Raw genomic sequence first — 14,045 nt, forward strand, 5'->3', positions numbered from 1 at the left:
GGAATATATTAAAATGTTTTTATAGAGCAGGAGAAAGTGGAATAAAACAAAGTCAAAAACACTGAGAGCTAATAAAATCTAGCAAACAAAGGAAAGAAATATGACTCTTCTTGGACTGAGGAAATAAAATGAAGTCATCTAGCCGCCTCTTACTGAAACAGGTACGGTGGCACAGTGGCACAGTGGCCAACTCTGTCTCAGCTTTTCTTGCAGCAGTGTCCCTGTGGAGGGAGCTCTGTTGTCACTCTCAACCTCTGATTTATTATCCACACGCATAGTTACAGAGTCAACCTCTGGGGACACAGACTTATTTACAACCAGCAGCTCCCGCCCCGCCTCAGCCTGGGCTGATCCTGCTAGCACAATGGACAGGCTTTTGACACGGCTTGTTTGACGAGCAACCGGTCAAAGAAACCTGTTACACTGAACATAATTATACTGATAACAAAAATACAGTTACACTTGAAATAATTACACTTGGTTTGTTGTTTTGTAATTTAACACTAAAACCGTAAGGCAGTTTTATTATGTGAATAACTTTGTCTAAACAAAATCTACAGATCTGTCACTGCCTAACTTTTCTTTAATATGTATGTATATATTCCGTAATAAAATTTTCTGAAGTTTTGAATATATTAAAATAAAATACACACCAGTTCTGAGGCTTTTTTTACACTGACAGCCATTTTTCTATATCCTTTTGTTTGTATGAGTCTACCAGTATGCAAACTACATAGCTTGTAAATGAAGCACGACTGCAGCCGGAGGTCATTTGTCTGCAACTTCTCATGTCACTTTCTTTTGCCGTGTTTGTTTATGTGCTCCTTCAAGACCCACAATGTACGACCTAGCTGTTTACAGATGCCTTTGTAGTTCAGACACGTTCCATTCATTCCATAAACCAGTTGAATCGAGGACGCAGCTCTGCAGCAGAGCTTTCACGCCACAAGTGCTGAAAGCCGCACCAAGACAACCTCTTTGTTTGTTTCTTCCATTTCAACTGCAACCACATCTGCATGTGGTTGCTGCGTTCGCGCTCACCCAAGTGAACTGTACTCATACCCAAAGTTCCTTAGGCTGGCCTAAAAAGTGCAGTTCCACAATTAGTGCACTATAATGTGATTTAATTTAAACTATAAGAATAAAACATTTCTATTTGTTGTATGCAAAGTTATATTATGAATGTATTTCTTTCTTTCTAATTCAGGAAATCTTTCAAGTTCAAAGCTTTTCAGTAAAAAGGCTTTCTTCAAGATTCTTCAAGTTGGAATATTCTACAAAATATCCAGCTTAACCTTGCATGGGACATTGCTAAAACGGTCCGCAAATTTACCAGGAATTTTGTGACAGCAATGTCACTGCCCCACTCTGTTTTGGGTGCGTCGCTCTGCGGTCCCACAGGATGGTATTTTTAAAGTTGTCTTTCTCTTTGGTAAAAAAAAAAAAAAGATATTCCACCATCATGGTTTTAACACACTCTGTTACACACACTGAGATGTACCGATTATCAAGATTTGATTCGATCCGATTCGATTCCGATATTGATTTGGGTTAGTGTTATTAAAACTGTTTTTTGAGTTGTTGCATGAATTATATGACTGTAGTTATGCTAAATATGAATACTAGTATTATATTGAGATTCAACAGCAAGTATTGGCAGCTAATGATGCTGTAAGGACCAATCACCTCCCAGAATGCTGATAGAACTGCTTTCAGAAACATCGTGGGGCATAATTATCAAACAGATCCAGGGCAGCAAACAGACGGATGAAATCGGTTTTCATTTTTTTTTATTTGTTCGATTTTCGGTCTATTTTGGTTTTTAATTTTTTTAGAATTTGGTTTTTAGCATTTTTTGCAAATGAAACCCCAAGACAGTGTATAAAGTAATGAAATATAGACAATTTATGCAATTATAACTGAACACTTTAATGTTTTCATACCTTAAAGGCAAAAACATGGCACCAGTTATTCTCGTGTCAGACAAAACATTACTTTTTTGGGGATAAACAAAAAAATAACCAAAAGTTGTAATGTAATGATGAAAAAAAAATACATAAATAAAGAAAAGAAAAGAAAAGAAAAAAAAAGAAAAAAATATAGATCTGTAGACATATGAATCGATTTTTAGGAATTAATATGAGAATCGATTTAGAATTAAGAAATCGATTTTTTTCAACGAAGGCCTACTTAGATGATGATTGAATCTTTGTTAATCTAATTGAATGTAATTTACTTAACAAGCTCCATCAGTTTTGTTTCAATGTCAGTCATCAATAACGGGTCAGTACTTCTGGATATGACCCAGATCACAAAGAAAGGCTGAAAGCTGTGTGATTAAATGAAATGTAGAAAACTTGCATTTTTCTTTTTAAAAAAAATATATATTTCAATAACTCCTTGTTCAATTCAGGCTGTAGTGTTTCATTGAGCGCTCTGTTAAGCCCCGCCTTCATGATGAGGGGAGCCGTAAATCTCATATCACCTCATCTTCGGTCCTCTTCCATCTGTCTGGAGCCGTCTGAGTTCAGCTTTACAGGAGAGACTGCAGTTTGCACACACGTCTTTGCAGTACAGTAACCAGGAGATTAGGTAATAATAGTGAATAAATATCATAAATAAATGCTTCTACATGTGTGAATGCACACGTTTAACCTCCCAGTCACGGGTCTTTAGTTCTGTCTTTGAAATGTCTCTATGACCTGTAAATAGATTGCCACTGTAATTCTGGCCGTTTTATAACCCAGACACTTCCCAGAATCTAATCTTAGAGCAGGGGAACAGACTGGGAACCATAAACACAGCAGTTTGAAAGCTTTAATTGATTCTTGCAATCGAGACTGAGCAGGAATACCAAATAACTGATGCTGTAAAAGTTACTGGAAACTAACTGTAACTCCTTTAGTCAGTTTATTAGATAGATCTTGCAAATGATGAAGTCCCTCAAGGTGAAAATGTTCTTATCTTTTAACAAGAAATTGCAACATATGTTAATGATGATAATGAAGTAAAATGTTATCGCAAAATGGTAATTTCCTGGACATTTTTGAAACATTTGGCTTGATTTACAGTTTGTGATTGTTAACTAGATGATCAGAGCCTTCAAATAAATACCCAGGTGTCTTCAGATGTCTGAGTTCAGAGTGCAAAACATAATTAGAAGTACATCAAGGCGGTATGCTAATATATGATGTCAACGAATTTTACTTTACATTGATTCTGATCAAATCTTTGCAAACAGCCTCAGCTACTAGGAGTAATAGCTGGAGGAAATCCAGCTAGTGTTCTTTGGTTAGCAGCCTTCAAACCGGAGGGAAGACGACCACTTGAGGAAACAGGACTACAGGAGTTGAACTTGGGTTGGCTGCAGTGAGAACTGAGGCCCTGTTTTTGGGGTTTTTGCTCAACCAGTTGAGCCATACGGCTGTATTACAAATTGCTGAACAAGGCTCTAAATATGCTTATTTCTGCTGCAAAGTTGGATATTTAAAAAAGGATTTGGTGGAAATGTACTCACTTTTTTGAGCCCATGTGGAACTACAATTTCTTGTGATACTGGTTTGGGGTCAGACTGGTAAGCCAGGTGGAGCCCCTTGTTGGTGGAAGGGCAGCAAGTAAAAAGGGTACGTACGGGCTTGCCTATCCTACTCTAAAGCTCATCTGGATAAAGAGGAGAATTTCATCAATCTGGTGGTGGAAAGAAACCAAAGTGTCGGCACCTCAGAGTCCAGACTTGAATGATCACAATCTGAAAAGGAAACAAAAGACCAGAGTGCTGATAAGGAGAAGTCGCAAGTCAGAGCTTTGCTATTGATTTCTGAGACTGGATGTCAATAATGTTAGATGTGGCATTCTTATGTTGTCTAGCCGAAGCTTTTATCCAAAGCAACACAGTGGGGACGTTTAGTGTCTTTTTCAAAGGTGCTTTGAGATGTGAAGTGCGTCAATATCTGGAGGTTGGAGATAAAGGTTTGATCATGGGACTCTAAAGGTCTTTAAAAACCTTAATCCTCTTGAAAACAATCACAATATGTAATTTGAGCCATAATTTGCAATGTTTTTCAAACATGGCCGACATAACTAGGGATTTACCATTTAGTTTGAGATTTTAGATAAAGGTTCTTTAGGTTTATTGAGCAGGTGATGTTGTCCTGTTGGCTTCATCAAGCCAGGACCTTCGGTATGTGCTGGGGCGGTTTTCAACCGAGTGTGAATCGGCTGGGATGAGAATCAGCCACTCCAAATTCACGAGTAATGGTACGATGGAGCGTGAGATTGTGCTGACGAGGACCAGAGGGCGGGAGCACTGCATTGGCTCCCGGTGCATTTCAGGATTGATTTTAAGGTTCTTTCATTAGTTTATAAATGTGTTAATGGTCTTGGGCCTTCTTATTTATCTGATCTGCTTTCAAATTATGAGCCCTTGAGGTCCTCTGGTACTGGCCTTTTCATTGTTCCTGAAGTTAGAACAAAAACCTTTAGTTAGACGACCTCGTTCCACTCCTACGGTCCTCATCTGTGGAACAGCCTACGCTTGTGTGCTGTGTGGGTATCAATTTGAGGATGTGTGTGAAAATGACCTGACAAATGTTTTTAACCATGAGTGTGTGAGTTTTTATATGTTGGGGTTGATTTCATTATGTAAAGCACTTTGCTCTACTGTGTATGAAAAGTGCTGTATAAATAAGATTTGATTTGATTGACGAACGGATTGGTGCAGCGTTCGCAGTTATGTGGTCGGTGTACCGGAACGTCGCGGTGAAGAAAGACGAAGCTCTTGATTTACCTGTCAATCTACGCTCCCATCCTCACCTATGGTCATGAACTTTGAGGCTGCGTTCGAAATCGCATACTTCCACCCTAATGAGTATGCAAAATGAGTGTGCGAGATTTTTCAGTGCGTCCAAAACATTAGAACGTACTCAATAGTGTGCGGTATACATACTCATTCCGGATAATTTTTTGAGTGTAGATTGATGGACACTAGCCGAGCAGAAACTTCCCAAAATGCAATGCAGCGGCGTTTGGTTGCTAGGTGATACGTATATGTCATAAGTATAATATTAAGTATAATAATATTATTATATAACTTTAATATTATAATATTCGTATACAATAATATTATATAATGTCATATTGTTTCGGCCAGAATAAACGGAAAATAGCGGAGCGGTGCTGCTACTGCTGCTGTGACACGTCACTTCCTCCCTACGGCAGGAAGTGACGTGTGCGCTCTTAATAGTACGTCCGAATTAATGCACACTACTGATATTTACTCAAAATTGTGCCGAATTTAAGTAAACTTTTTAGTATATACTTTTTAGTACGGGATTTCGGACGCACCGTGAGTAATGGCTGAAAAGACAAGATCGCGGATACAAGCGTCCGTGAGATGAGTTCCCTCCGCAGGGTGGCTGGACGCTCCCTTAGAGAGAGGATGAGAAGCTCAGTCACCCGGGAGGAGCTCGGAGTCGAGCCGCTACTCCTTCACATCGACAGGAGTCAGCTTAGGTGGCTTGGGCATCTGTATCGGATGCCTCCTGGACGCCTCTCTAGGGAGGTGTTCCAGGCATGTCCCTCCTCCCTAGGGAGGTGTTCCAGGCATGTCCCTCCTCCCTAGGGAGGTGTTCCAGGTATGTCCCACTGGGAGGAGACCCTGGACACGCTGGAGGAAGTGTCTGCGGTGAGGGACATCTGGGCGTCTCTGCTCAGACTACTCCCCCCCCGACCCGGTCCCGGATAAGCGGATGAAAATGGAGGGATGGATGAATGGAAGGTTTATTGATCCTGATGAAGGCCACAAGCCAAGATGTGTTAATCAATTCAAGGTCCTATACAGTTTGTTCCCTATTCATATTGATCAAGTTCCACAATAGAGTCATTTTACAATGATTGTGACTTAAAACTCTCATGGTCTATTAGATCCTAAAATGTTGCTGGAGATTAAACCCCCTTCAATTGAAAATGACCTCTAAGCCTCCTGAGCTACAGAAATTTGATAGTGAGTGTTGGAGTGTTTTATTGAAAGATTAAGGATTTATATGCAGCGTTTAACAAGTTTTGCCACAATAAATACCCATACCCAAAATAATTTATACGCTTATGTCAGTGTGCGCTCTTGTGTCAGGATGTTACAGAGCTATGTAATGCCAAACTGTCACCAGCAGATGGAGACATCGTTTCACCTGTAAATTACAAGCTGCAAAGGAAAGGAGCACATGATCTCATCCCGACAGAAGTATAAGCAGCTTACGAGGAATGATGATGTAAATTATTGGTGTAAATGTAAACTACACTAAAATGTCAGTTTGATTTGTGTGTTTACTGTGTGAGCAATAATAGCAGAAAAAAAGAAGAAGTGTCCCCTGCTCTTGCCTTTTTTTGTGTGTCTGTGAGTGGCTGTCTTGTCCATTTGTCTTGTTGTCCCCTGCTGAGCTGGGCTCTCTGTAGACGGTGCTCATGAATCACTCCTTATCAGGGTCTTCTTTCGGAGGGAGGCGCGGTGACTCAAACACCTCGGCTGAGGCAGGCTTGAATTACCTCTGGTTGAATTCTGCCCGTAAAGGCTGCGAGTGTGGGGTCGTGTTTGATGGCGCGGCGTGCTGCTTTGGAAGTCAGATCTGCCGATACACGCCGTGCATCTACATCGAAGCCGGGGCTCATTGGCACTGGAGGCAATTAAGTTCATCCATGCAAGTCAACCCAATTATGCAACTGTGATGAGTCTTGAAATACCACACAGCGAGACGTATGTGAGGTCTCACCCAGGGCCTCTTTTTCTTTTTTGCTTCTCCCTTAAACCTTAACCATACTGAGGTTGAATATTGCTTTTAAAGGGAATATTCATGTTTGTTTTAGCGTCCATCAATTTAACATTTAATTGCATGTCGGTGTTATAATTGTTCTAAGACAAAACATCGTTGTTCCATCAGCAGGAATCTGGTTTATTATAAGTGCACTTGATCTCAGCAATCTTCCTCTCCTTAGGAATCTTGGCATCTGAGTCCTTTTTTTTTTTTTTTTTTACATACTTTTCGGATGGGGGGGCTGAAAAACTAATGGAGAGTAGGCGAGGCCGAGCAGCATGTAAAACTATCGGGGAGTAAAGCAGCCAGGCTGTAATGGGAAAATAAATGGAGCATTCTGCTTTGCTGTCTCTCCGGCTGTGTTTCTGAGCGCGTGTGGACACAAACACCATGAGCTCTCCGAGGAGATGTAACTGAAGGGGATGCTGACTGAGCTGCAGGAGAGAAACATACCGACTTATTCCTGGAAAGATGGACGCTTCTGGCACCCGATCACAGCAAGCAGAGATCAAGTGAAGTGTGTGCGTGTGTGTGTGTGTGTGTGTGTGTGTGTATTTGTGCTTTTGCATGAGTGATACAGTAATAAGTAACAGAAACAGAGCAATATAGCGTGGAGGATTTCCTAATTAAGACCAGGGTTTACGACACAACTCCCTGACAAATCCTTTGAAGTTTTCTCTTAATTGAGGTTGGGTTTAAAAGGTCAACTCACCAGTTTTTCCATAAACTTTAAAAAAACTGGTATGAAGAGGATGCTGCTCGCTCTGATTTTTATCATCTGTGGCTCTGGAAGGAGCTGAGAAAGACATCTTGATGATGTCATACTGATTTAATTAAGGACATCTGTATTTGGGCATTTTTCATTCCAAACTAAATTATCCAAATGATATCTGATGCCAAATAATTATAGTTCCACTGACATATATGCTCTTTATCGGCAGATATTTCCCTTGATATTCTCAGCAGAGCTGCTGGAAGAGCAGCGGCTGAGCAGTTAATGGCCTTGGCCCCCAAAAACCAACTGGCTTGCATTTGGAAAGAGCTTTTATCCAAATTGCTTTCCAAATTGCCTGTTTTCCTCACACACCGAAGCTTCTTCACACTTGTCCTTTACCGCCTTTACCAGTGGGCAGTTTGGCTTCATTTAATCAGTCAATTTATGTCCATTTTTTAAAACGTTTGCAACTCAGTCTGGAAAAAATAAATAATTGTATTGATGATTTGGTACAAAAAGCTTAGGGTCTTTAAGAAGCAAAGAGGGGAAGAGGCTCTCAGCTTTGTCAACAAATGATGGAAAAAATCTGTGAAAATCATAAAAGTTTAAAAAAAGAAATCAACAATATGAAATAATTAGCATATTTCTCCTTTCACGGTGCACAATGTTATGAAGAAATTCAAGACGTTTGGAGACTTTCATTGAGCTATGGGTATAAGGGTATTCATCAATAGCTGATAAAACCACATGGACAAGGGATTACTGTGGAAAATCCTTTGTCAATACCATGTTTATTCACACATATAGTCACAAAAGCCCTGAAAATTGTACTCTGTGAAAAAGAAGCCTGATGTTAAGCTTGTCCAGAAGCTACTTCCTGGATTTTCTAACAAGGCAACATAAAAGCTTTTTTTCTGCACATTACAAAAAGACATTGTAAGAGCGTACTAAACTGCCCTGCCAGTCCTGACTCGTTTCCAGCAACAAATGTGTGAAGAATTTTAAAATCAAAAATGAAACAAGAGCGTCATGCTATTGCACGCCTTAAAACATATTTGCAGAAAGAAGGGACAGAATAACAACACAAATGCTTCATTACTTATTATCCTCAGTGCCAGAATATCTTTTAAGTGTTGTGAGAAAGAATAAACAAAGCGATTAAAGCTTAGATTTGCCAACTTTCTTTGGGATGTGCAGTCCTGAAAAGCAAGATTATGTAAATGATATTTGAATTGCTGCCACAACAACTCAGGCCTAAAGGTCCAGTGGGTTTATGGTTCACGGTTCACGGTCTATCAGCAGGACACAGAAACAAACAAGACAAACTACTGCAGATGCTTACACTCACTCCTGTGGACAATGTAGACTCACCGATCGACCTAACATTCATATTTTTAGATCATGGGATGAGGCTGCAGTGTCAGGACGGCGACTCCACCGCGGGATTCTGCGGCCAGTCATACATTTTCTTGAATAACTTGTAGTGTACCGATGCCATCGTGAGACTTCCACAGACTTCTTCATGATATTAGTGGGGGGACACGGGGTTCTGCTGGAGCCTATCCCAGCTCATTACAGGTGAAAAACAGGGATACACCTAGGGTTGCAAAGGGGTGGAAAATTTCCGGTAAATTTCCGGAAACTTTCCGGAAACTTTCCATGGGAAGTTAAGCTGGGGAATTTTGGAAATATTCCAAATTGGAAACTTTCCATGGGAATTATGGGAATTTATGGGAATTATTGGGAATTTATGGGAATTAACTGGAAATTGGAATGGTCTTCAAAATATTTGACAATTGATGTATACATTCTTGAATGGTTACAGAAAACCGTCTTGCTGGAGTCAGAAAAAACAGCATCAAATTTGAGGTAGCTACCACCATAATAAGCTAGCCTCTTAAATGGTCAATGAAATGAAAAATAGCTTTCATTTAGCACCTAACTTACCAGCTAGCTAGCTACTGTGTTAATACATTTTTATTTAATATTTGCAAGTTAAACATTAATACCATTATAGATCAAATATATTTACCCCATAATATTATCAAAACTTACTTGACTTTATATAGTCCGTGGGCTCAAATGTGTGGCTTCAATAGTCTTGTGCTTTGAGCTCAAATGTGTGGCCTCCAGGCTTCAAGAAATCACCTGTGCATGTGATGGAGGAATGCACAGTGCCTGTAGGGGGCGTGGCCTCAATAGCCCTGCAGTAAGCAATGTGCTGTGTGCATGTGATTGAGGAGTGTACTTGCATTAAATCTGGTTGTTTTAGCCAAGACTATGCTACAATATATTTCCCCCAACTATATTTAAGTTCCCTGTTAAGGGCCAACCTTCAATTCTGTACATTTCTTATTTATTCCCGTTAATTCCCGTTAATTCCCATATATTCCCGTTAATTCCCATATATTCCCGTTAATTGGTGTGTGGGCAGGTTTGTGTGTGAGAGCCTTATGTATTATGTATTATGTATGTTGTATGTAACTGTTTTGTATTGTGTTGTATGTTTTTTGTTGGACCCCCTCGAAAACGAGATGATTCATCTCAAGGGGCTATCCATTAATAAATTTACTTACTTAATTCCCATGGAAAGTTTCCAACTTTGAAAATTCCCGGAATTTTGCAACCCTAGATACACCCCTGGACAGGTCGCCAGTCCATTCAGTACATTCAGACAAACACATACGTTAAGATTCATCAATCAACCTAAACATGAATCAACCTTTTGTTTCGACTGTGGGAGGAAGCCGGAGTACCTGGAGAAAAGCTCGAGAAAGCACACACAATGACACTGTGACGCCAGAGTCTAAATGTATCAATTTAAGTTAGTGATTCAGTCTCATCAGACTTTATGAATTTAAATCTCTTGAATTTCCATTTAACAGTAATTTTCAGAGCCTATTTGACCCTCGTCTGATTGGTAGCGGGGATAACAGACGCACCGAATGTGCAGAGTGGATTGCCTCTGTTCCATGAGCAGAGTGGGAGGTGGATCAAGGACATGACAGCTGTTGCGCAATTACATTATGCACGTCTGTTAGCATCACACATGGTACTTTACCAGATCTGAGTCAGTTATACTTTGATCCCACTTTGAGTAGAATAAAAGTATGTATTTTTCTGTACGTCACTTAAAGCAGACGGATTAAAAAGGAGACCGCAGCGACAAGCTAACAGAGGTTTATTAAACCCTGTTGTCTTCACCAGTTCAGCTGAGATCTGCCACCAGAGGACAAGCTTCTCTGATTATGTATTCAGCACAAGAGGCTACGTACCTGAATCCATCTCTCTCTCCCTCCCAAAGACATATCTCTTCATATTTTCCTTCATAAAGGAAAAAAAAAGAAAGAACAAACATACAACTGGTCAAACCAAATTCAGATATTGAAGGACAAACTACTTAACTGTTGTCCAACACATTAAATGATCTTTATGTGCGTTGATACGTTTCCGTGGAGATGAACGATGAACTCAGCAGCATGGAAAAGACCACTCCAAGTGGTTTTTAATCTTAATTTCATCACACAAAGGGGCTCACGTCCAACGGAGTGGGACAGTATTGATCTCGTGACTCATTTATTTTCTTTCATCTCTGCTTTTCATGTAAGCAGGTGGGTGCACTGTTTTGAAGAGTGACAGCTGTGTCCTTGTCCTGCCTCCTTTTAGGTCGATACCTGCGTCTGAAAATGTTCCGCGAGGACCACGGCTCCTGGATGACGATGTTCTTCAGCACCATCCTCTTCCTCTTCATCTTCTCCCACATCTACAACCTTTTCCTGCTGATGGCTGGAAGCATGGAGTAAGACGTTCAATCTCTCTTTCCCGACGTCCCTCCCTTCCCCCCATTCTGTGCCTCCCATTTGTTAGAGCTGCTGTTTCGCTGGCATGATTGATCTTAATGTCTCGCCTGAACAGAGACTTGATACCAGGCTGATTAATCTGCCCGGACTTTAAATCACAGGTAGGCGCAGGCGAGGAGAAGGGGGTTTATCCTGAAAGATCACCTTCAGCTCCGCCACTTATTCACCTATGATCATGGCTTATTCTTTTGACATCTCTCTGGCTAAGAACACAAACGTCTTTGCCATGTCTCTGAGTCTGAGTCCTGTCTTTTTTTTTTTTTTTTTTGTTGTCCTGCAGCCACAGCTTACCTACCGCGAAACCACTGTGTGCACAGCAGAGCTTGACACCCACACATCAAGCTCTTGACAGGAATCCATTTATGCATTTGCAATGTGTCTATCCAGAGGAAGGAAAACATGCCCTTGTAGCCAGCCAGCCTGACGTGAGGTCACAGCCAGATGATTTACTAACTAGTTTGAGTAGGCAAGAGCAAAACAAAACAGTGCGAGTAGTATCTGCTCAGGTACGAACTGTAAAGAGGGAGGTCAGGGCTGCTTTTCCATATGAACAACAGGCTTAGACTGTCGATGAGGTGCAGACAGATGAAGGCTGTTAGTTAGCAGCCAAAGTGTTGTGTTTTTCTCTTTCTTTTTCTATGACCAGAGGGATGAGTTTGTATAATCAGCCCATCTGTCACCATGGCCGGCATAGTGACACCCGCATCCATCTTGTTCACTCTCTCTCTCATTGGCCAAATGAAAAAAAGGGGGCGTGGACATCCGAGCGACGGGGCAGGTCCGCTGAGACGATGGATGTTGCTTGATAAGGGAAAAGTTACACTTTACATCGTCCGTCATGAAGAGGAGACCTTTTGTTTTCGTGATAATGGAGGCCATCTCATCTTTCAAGTCGGAAATCCCAGGAAAAATGTGGCCCACTACTTTTTTTTTTAGGACATCAGATGGTCTTTTCCAGACGATTTTGTCTCGTCGAGGCTACTTCTGCATTAGGTGTGCACACATTTTACCACCAAGCATTTTGCAATTGTTTCTGAAAGCTAAAGAAAAACATCAAACGTATACAAGATCTTTGAAAATAGATTCCATTACGCTTTTACCGAAAGAAAAGCGAAGCTCTGAATTTGCGATAAAGGTACCCCTGTCTTTCCTTCTCCTAGTTCTTTGCCGTGTCTCTGTAACTCTGCATATCCCGTCCTGCGAGACTCGTCCTCAAAACAATGAAAAGGAAGATCTCGACTTTGAAAAAGATGGACAAAAAGAGCTTCAGTCTTTGACAAATGATTGCGATCGCCGCTACCGCTGCTGCAAAAATACTCAACAGAGGATTAAGGCAGCGGATGATCATTCAAATGGTTATTCAGAGGCAAAGTCTTAATGTATATCATGAGGCCACAAACGGCTAGAAACTAGATTTTGATTACTTTAGATTGACCGCCTACGTCACATTTAGTGATGCCAGAGAGGTGCAAATGAGAAAAAAGCCTTTCAATTACACTTTTACACGTCTGAAAGACCATCACCAATATTTGGCAGTTTTTTCCAAATCAGAAGCATTTTTAATTACAGGTTTTTCTTTGCCATAATTAGGTTTTGTGCAAATCTAAGGGTAATGGAAATGCGACCGATGACGTGTTGTCAGCTGTGTGTTCTGATTGGCTGAATGTCTGGAGGTTCTTAAAGGAGCTTGAGGCTCCTTTTAAGAAATGAGACTCTCTAGCGCCACCCTTCGCCACAACGGCCGTTGGGGGTACTGCAGCCAACAGCGAAGCCGGCACGGGAGAACGGGGAGAACGTGCATGCAGCGTCATGTGACGTCACATCCGCAGCCCAGCGCGGGAAATTCGGGACAGAATTGCAGCACATTTTGCAGCACACAGCCTGTTCAAGGCAACGGAGAGATACATACTAGAGTGCTCATTCTTTTGAGTTTGGAACGCTTCATCTGACATTATTACTAGAAAACTTAAAATGTATACAGATTTTTTTCATAAATCTTGCAACAATCCGGCCTTAAGCTCCTTTAAGAGTCTTCTGATTGGTTGAACTTCTACAGTTTTTGCAATATGAGCAGGAGTACATAATGAATGTGTAAAACTCCCGTTGCCCATGGTAACAACACGACACTGTTCAAGGCAAGGCACGTTTATTTGTGGAGCAGATTTCAGCAACAAGGCAATTCAAGGTGGTTCAGGAACCTGGAGCTCCAAACCAAGCTAGGCTAAAAAAAAACTGAGAGATTATTTATGTTTTCAACACAAACAAATCCAGAAATGTAACCATGCATGTCAACTAAGACGTGCACCCTGACTGCCAGAAAAACGCGGACACACAGTAAATTATTAATACTTCCTACTAGCAGTTCAGGTTCATGATCTTCCAGTGCTGGACTAACATTGGCTTTTGCCCTAAAAACTAATTTGGATCCACTAATCCTTGGTTTCTTGGTCTTTGGAGAACTTTGGAGACTACACCAGCTGCATTGTGGCCTCCAAGGGCTTTCCGACCAAAGCGGTTTCAGTGCTAGTTCTGTCCTAATGCCAGACTTTCTGTTGAGTTGGATTTCATTGCAACTTTACTTTTTTTTTTATACAAGCATGGATGAGAAGAGGTGATGAAAAGCTCCCCAACTGGAAGGAAACACGAGAAGAGTGATTGAAACTG

The 14,045-nt window shown here is 41.0% G+C and overlaps 1 protein-coding gene across 3 annotated transcripts in view; it reads left to right on the plus strand.

Annotated features, from left to right (window-relative positions):
* The window catches only part of tmem117 (transmembrane protein 117), a 66,633-nt gene that overhangs the window by 18,589 nt on the left and 33,999 nt on the right, over nt 1-14,045 (plus strand). For all 3 annotated transcript variants that reach the window (XM_061721077.1, XM_061721076.1, XM_061721078.1), the window contains exon 3: nt 11,188-11,320. In XM_061721077.1, coding sequence (XP_061577061.1) covers nt 11,188-11,320 — 133 coding nt within the window. The remainder of the gene's footprint in view (nt 1-11,187; nt 11,321-14,045) is intronic.

The sequence above is a fragment of the Cololabis saira genome, chromosome 5, assembly GCF_033807715.1.
Source record: "Cololabis saira isolate AMF1-May2022 chromosome 5, fColSai1.1, whole genome shotgun sequence".
Taxonomy (NCBI): Eukaryota; Metazoa; Chordata; class Actinopteri; order Beloniformes; family Belonidae; genus Cololabis; species Cololabis saira.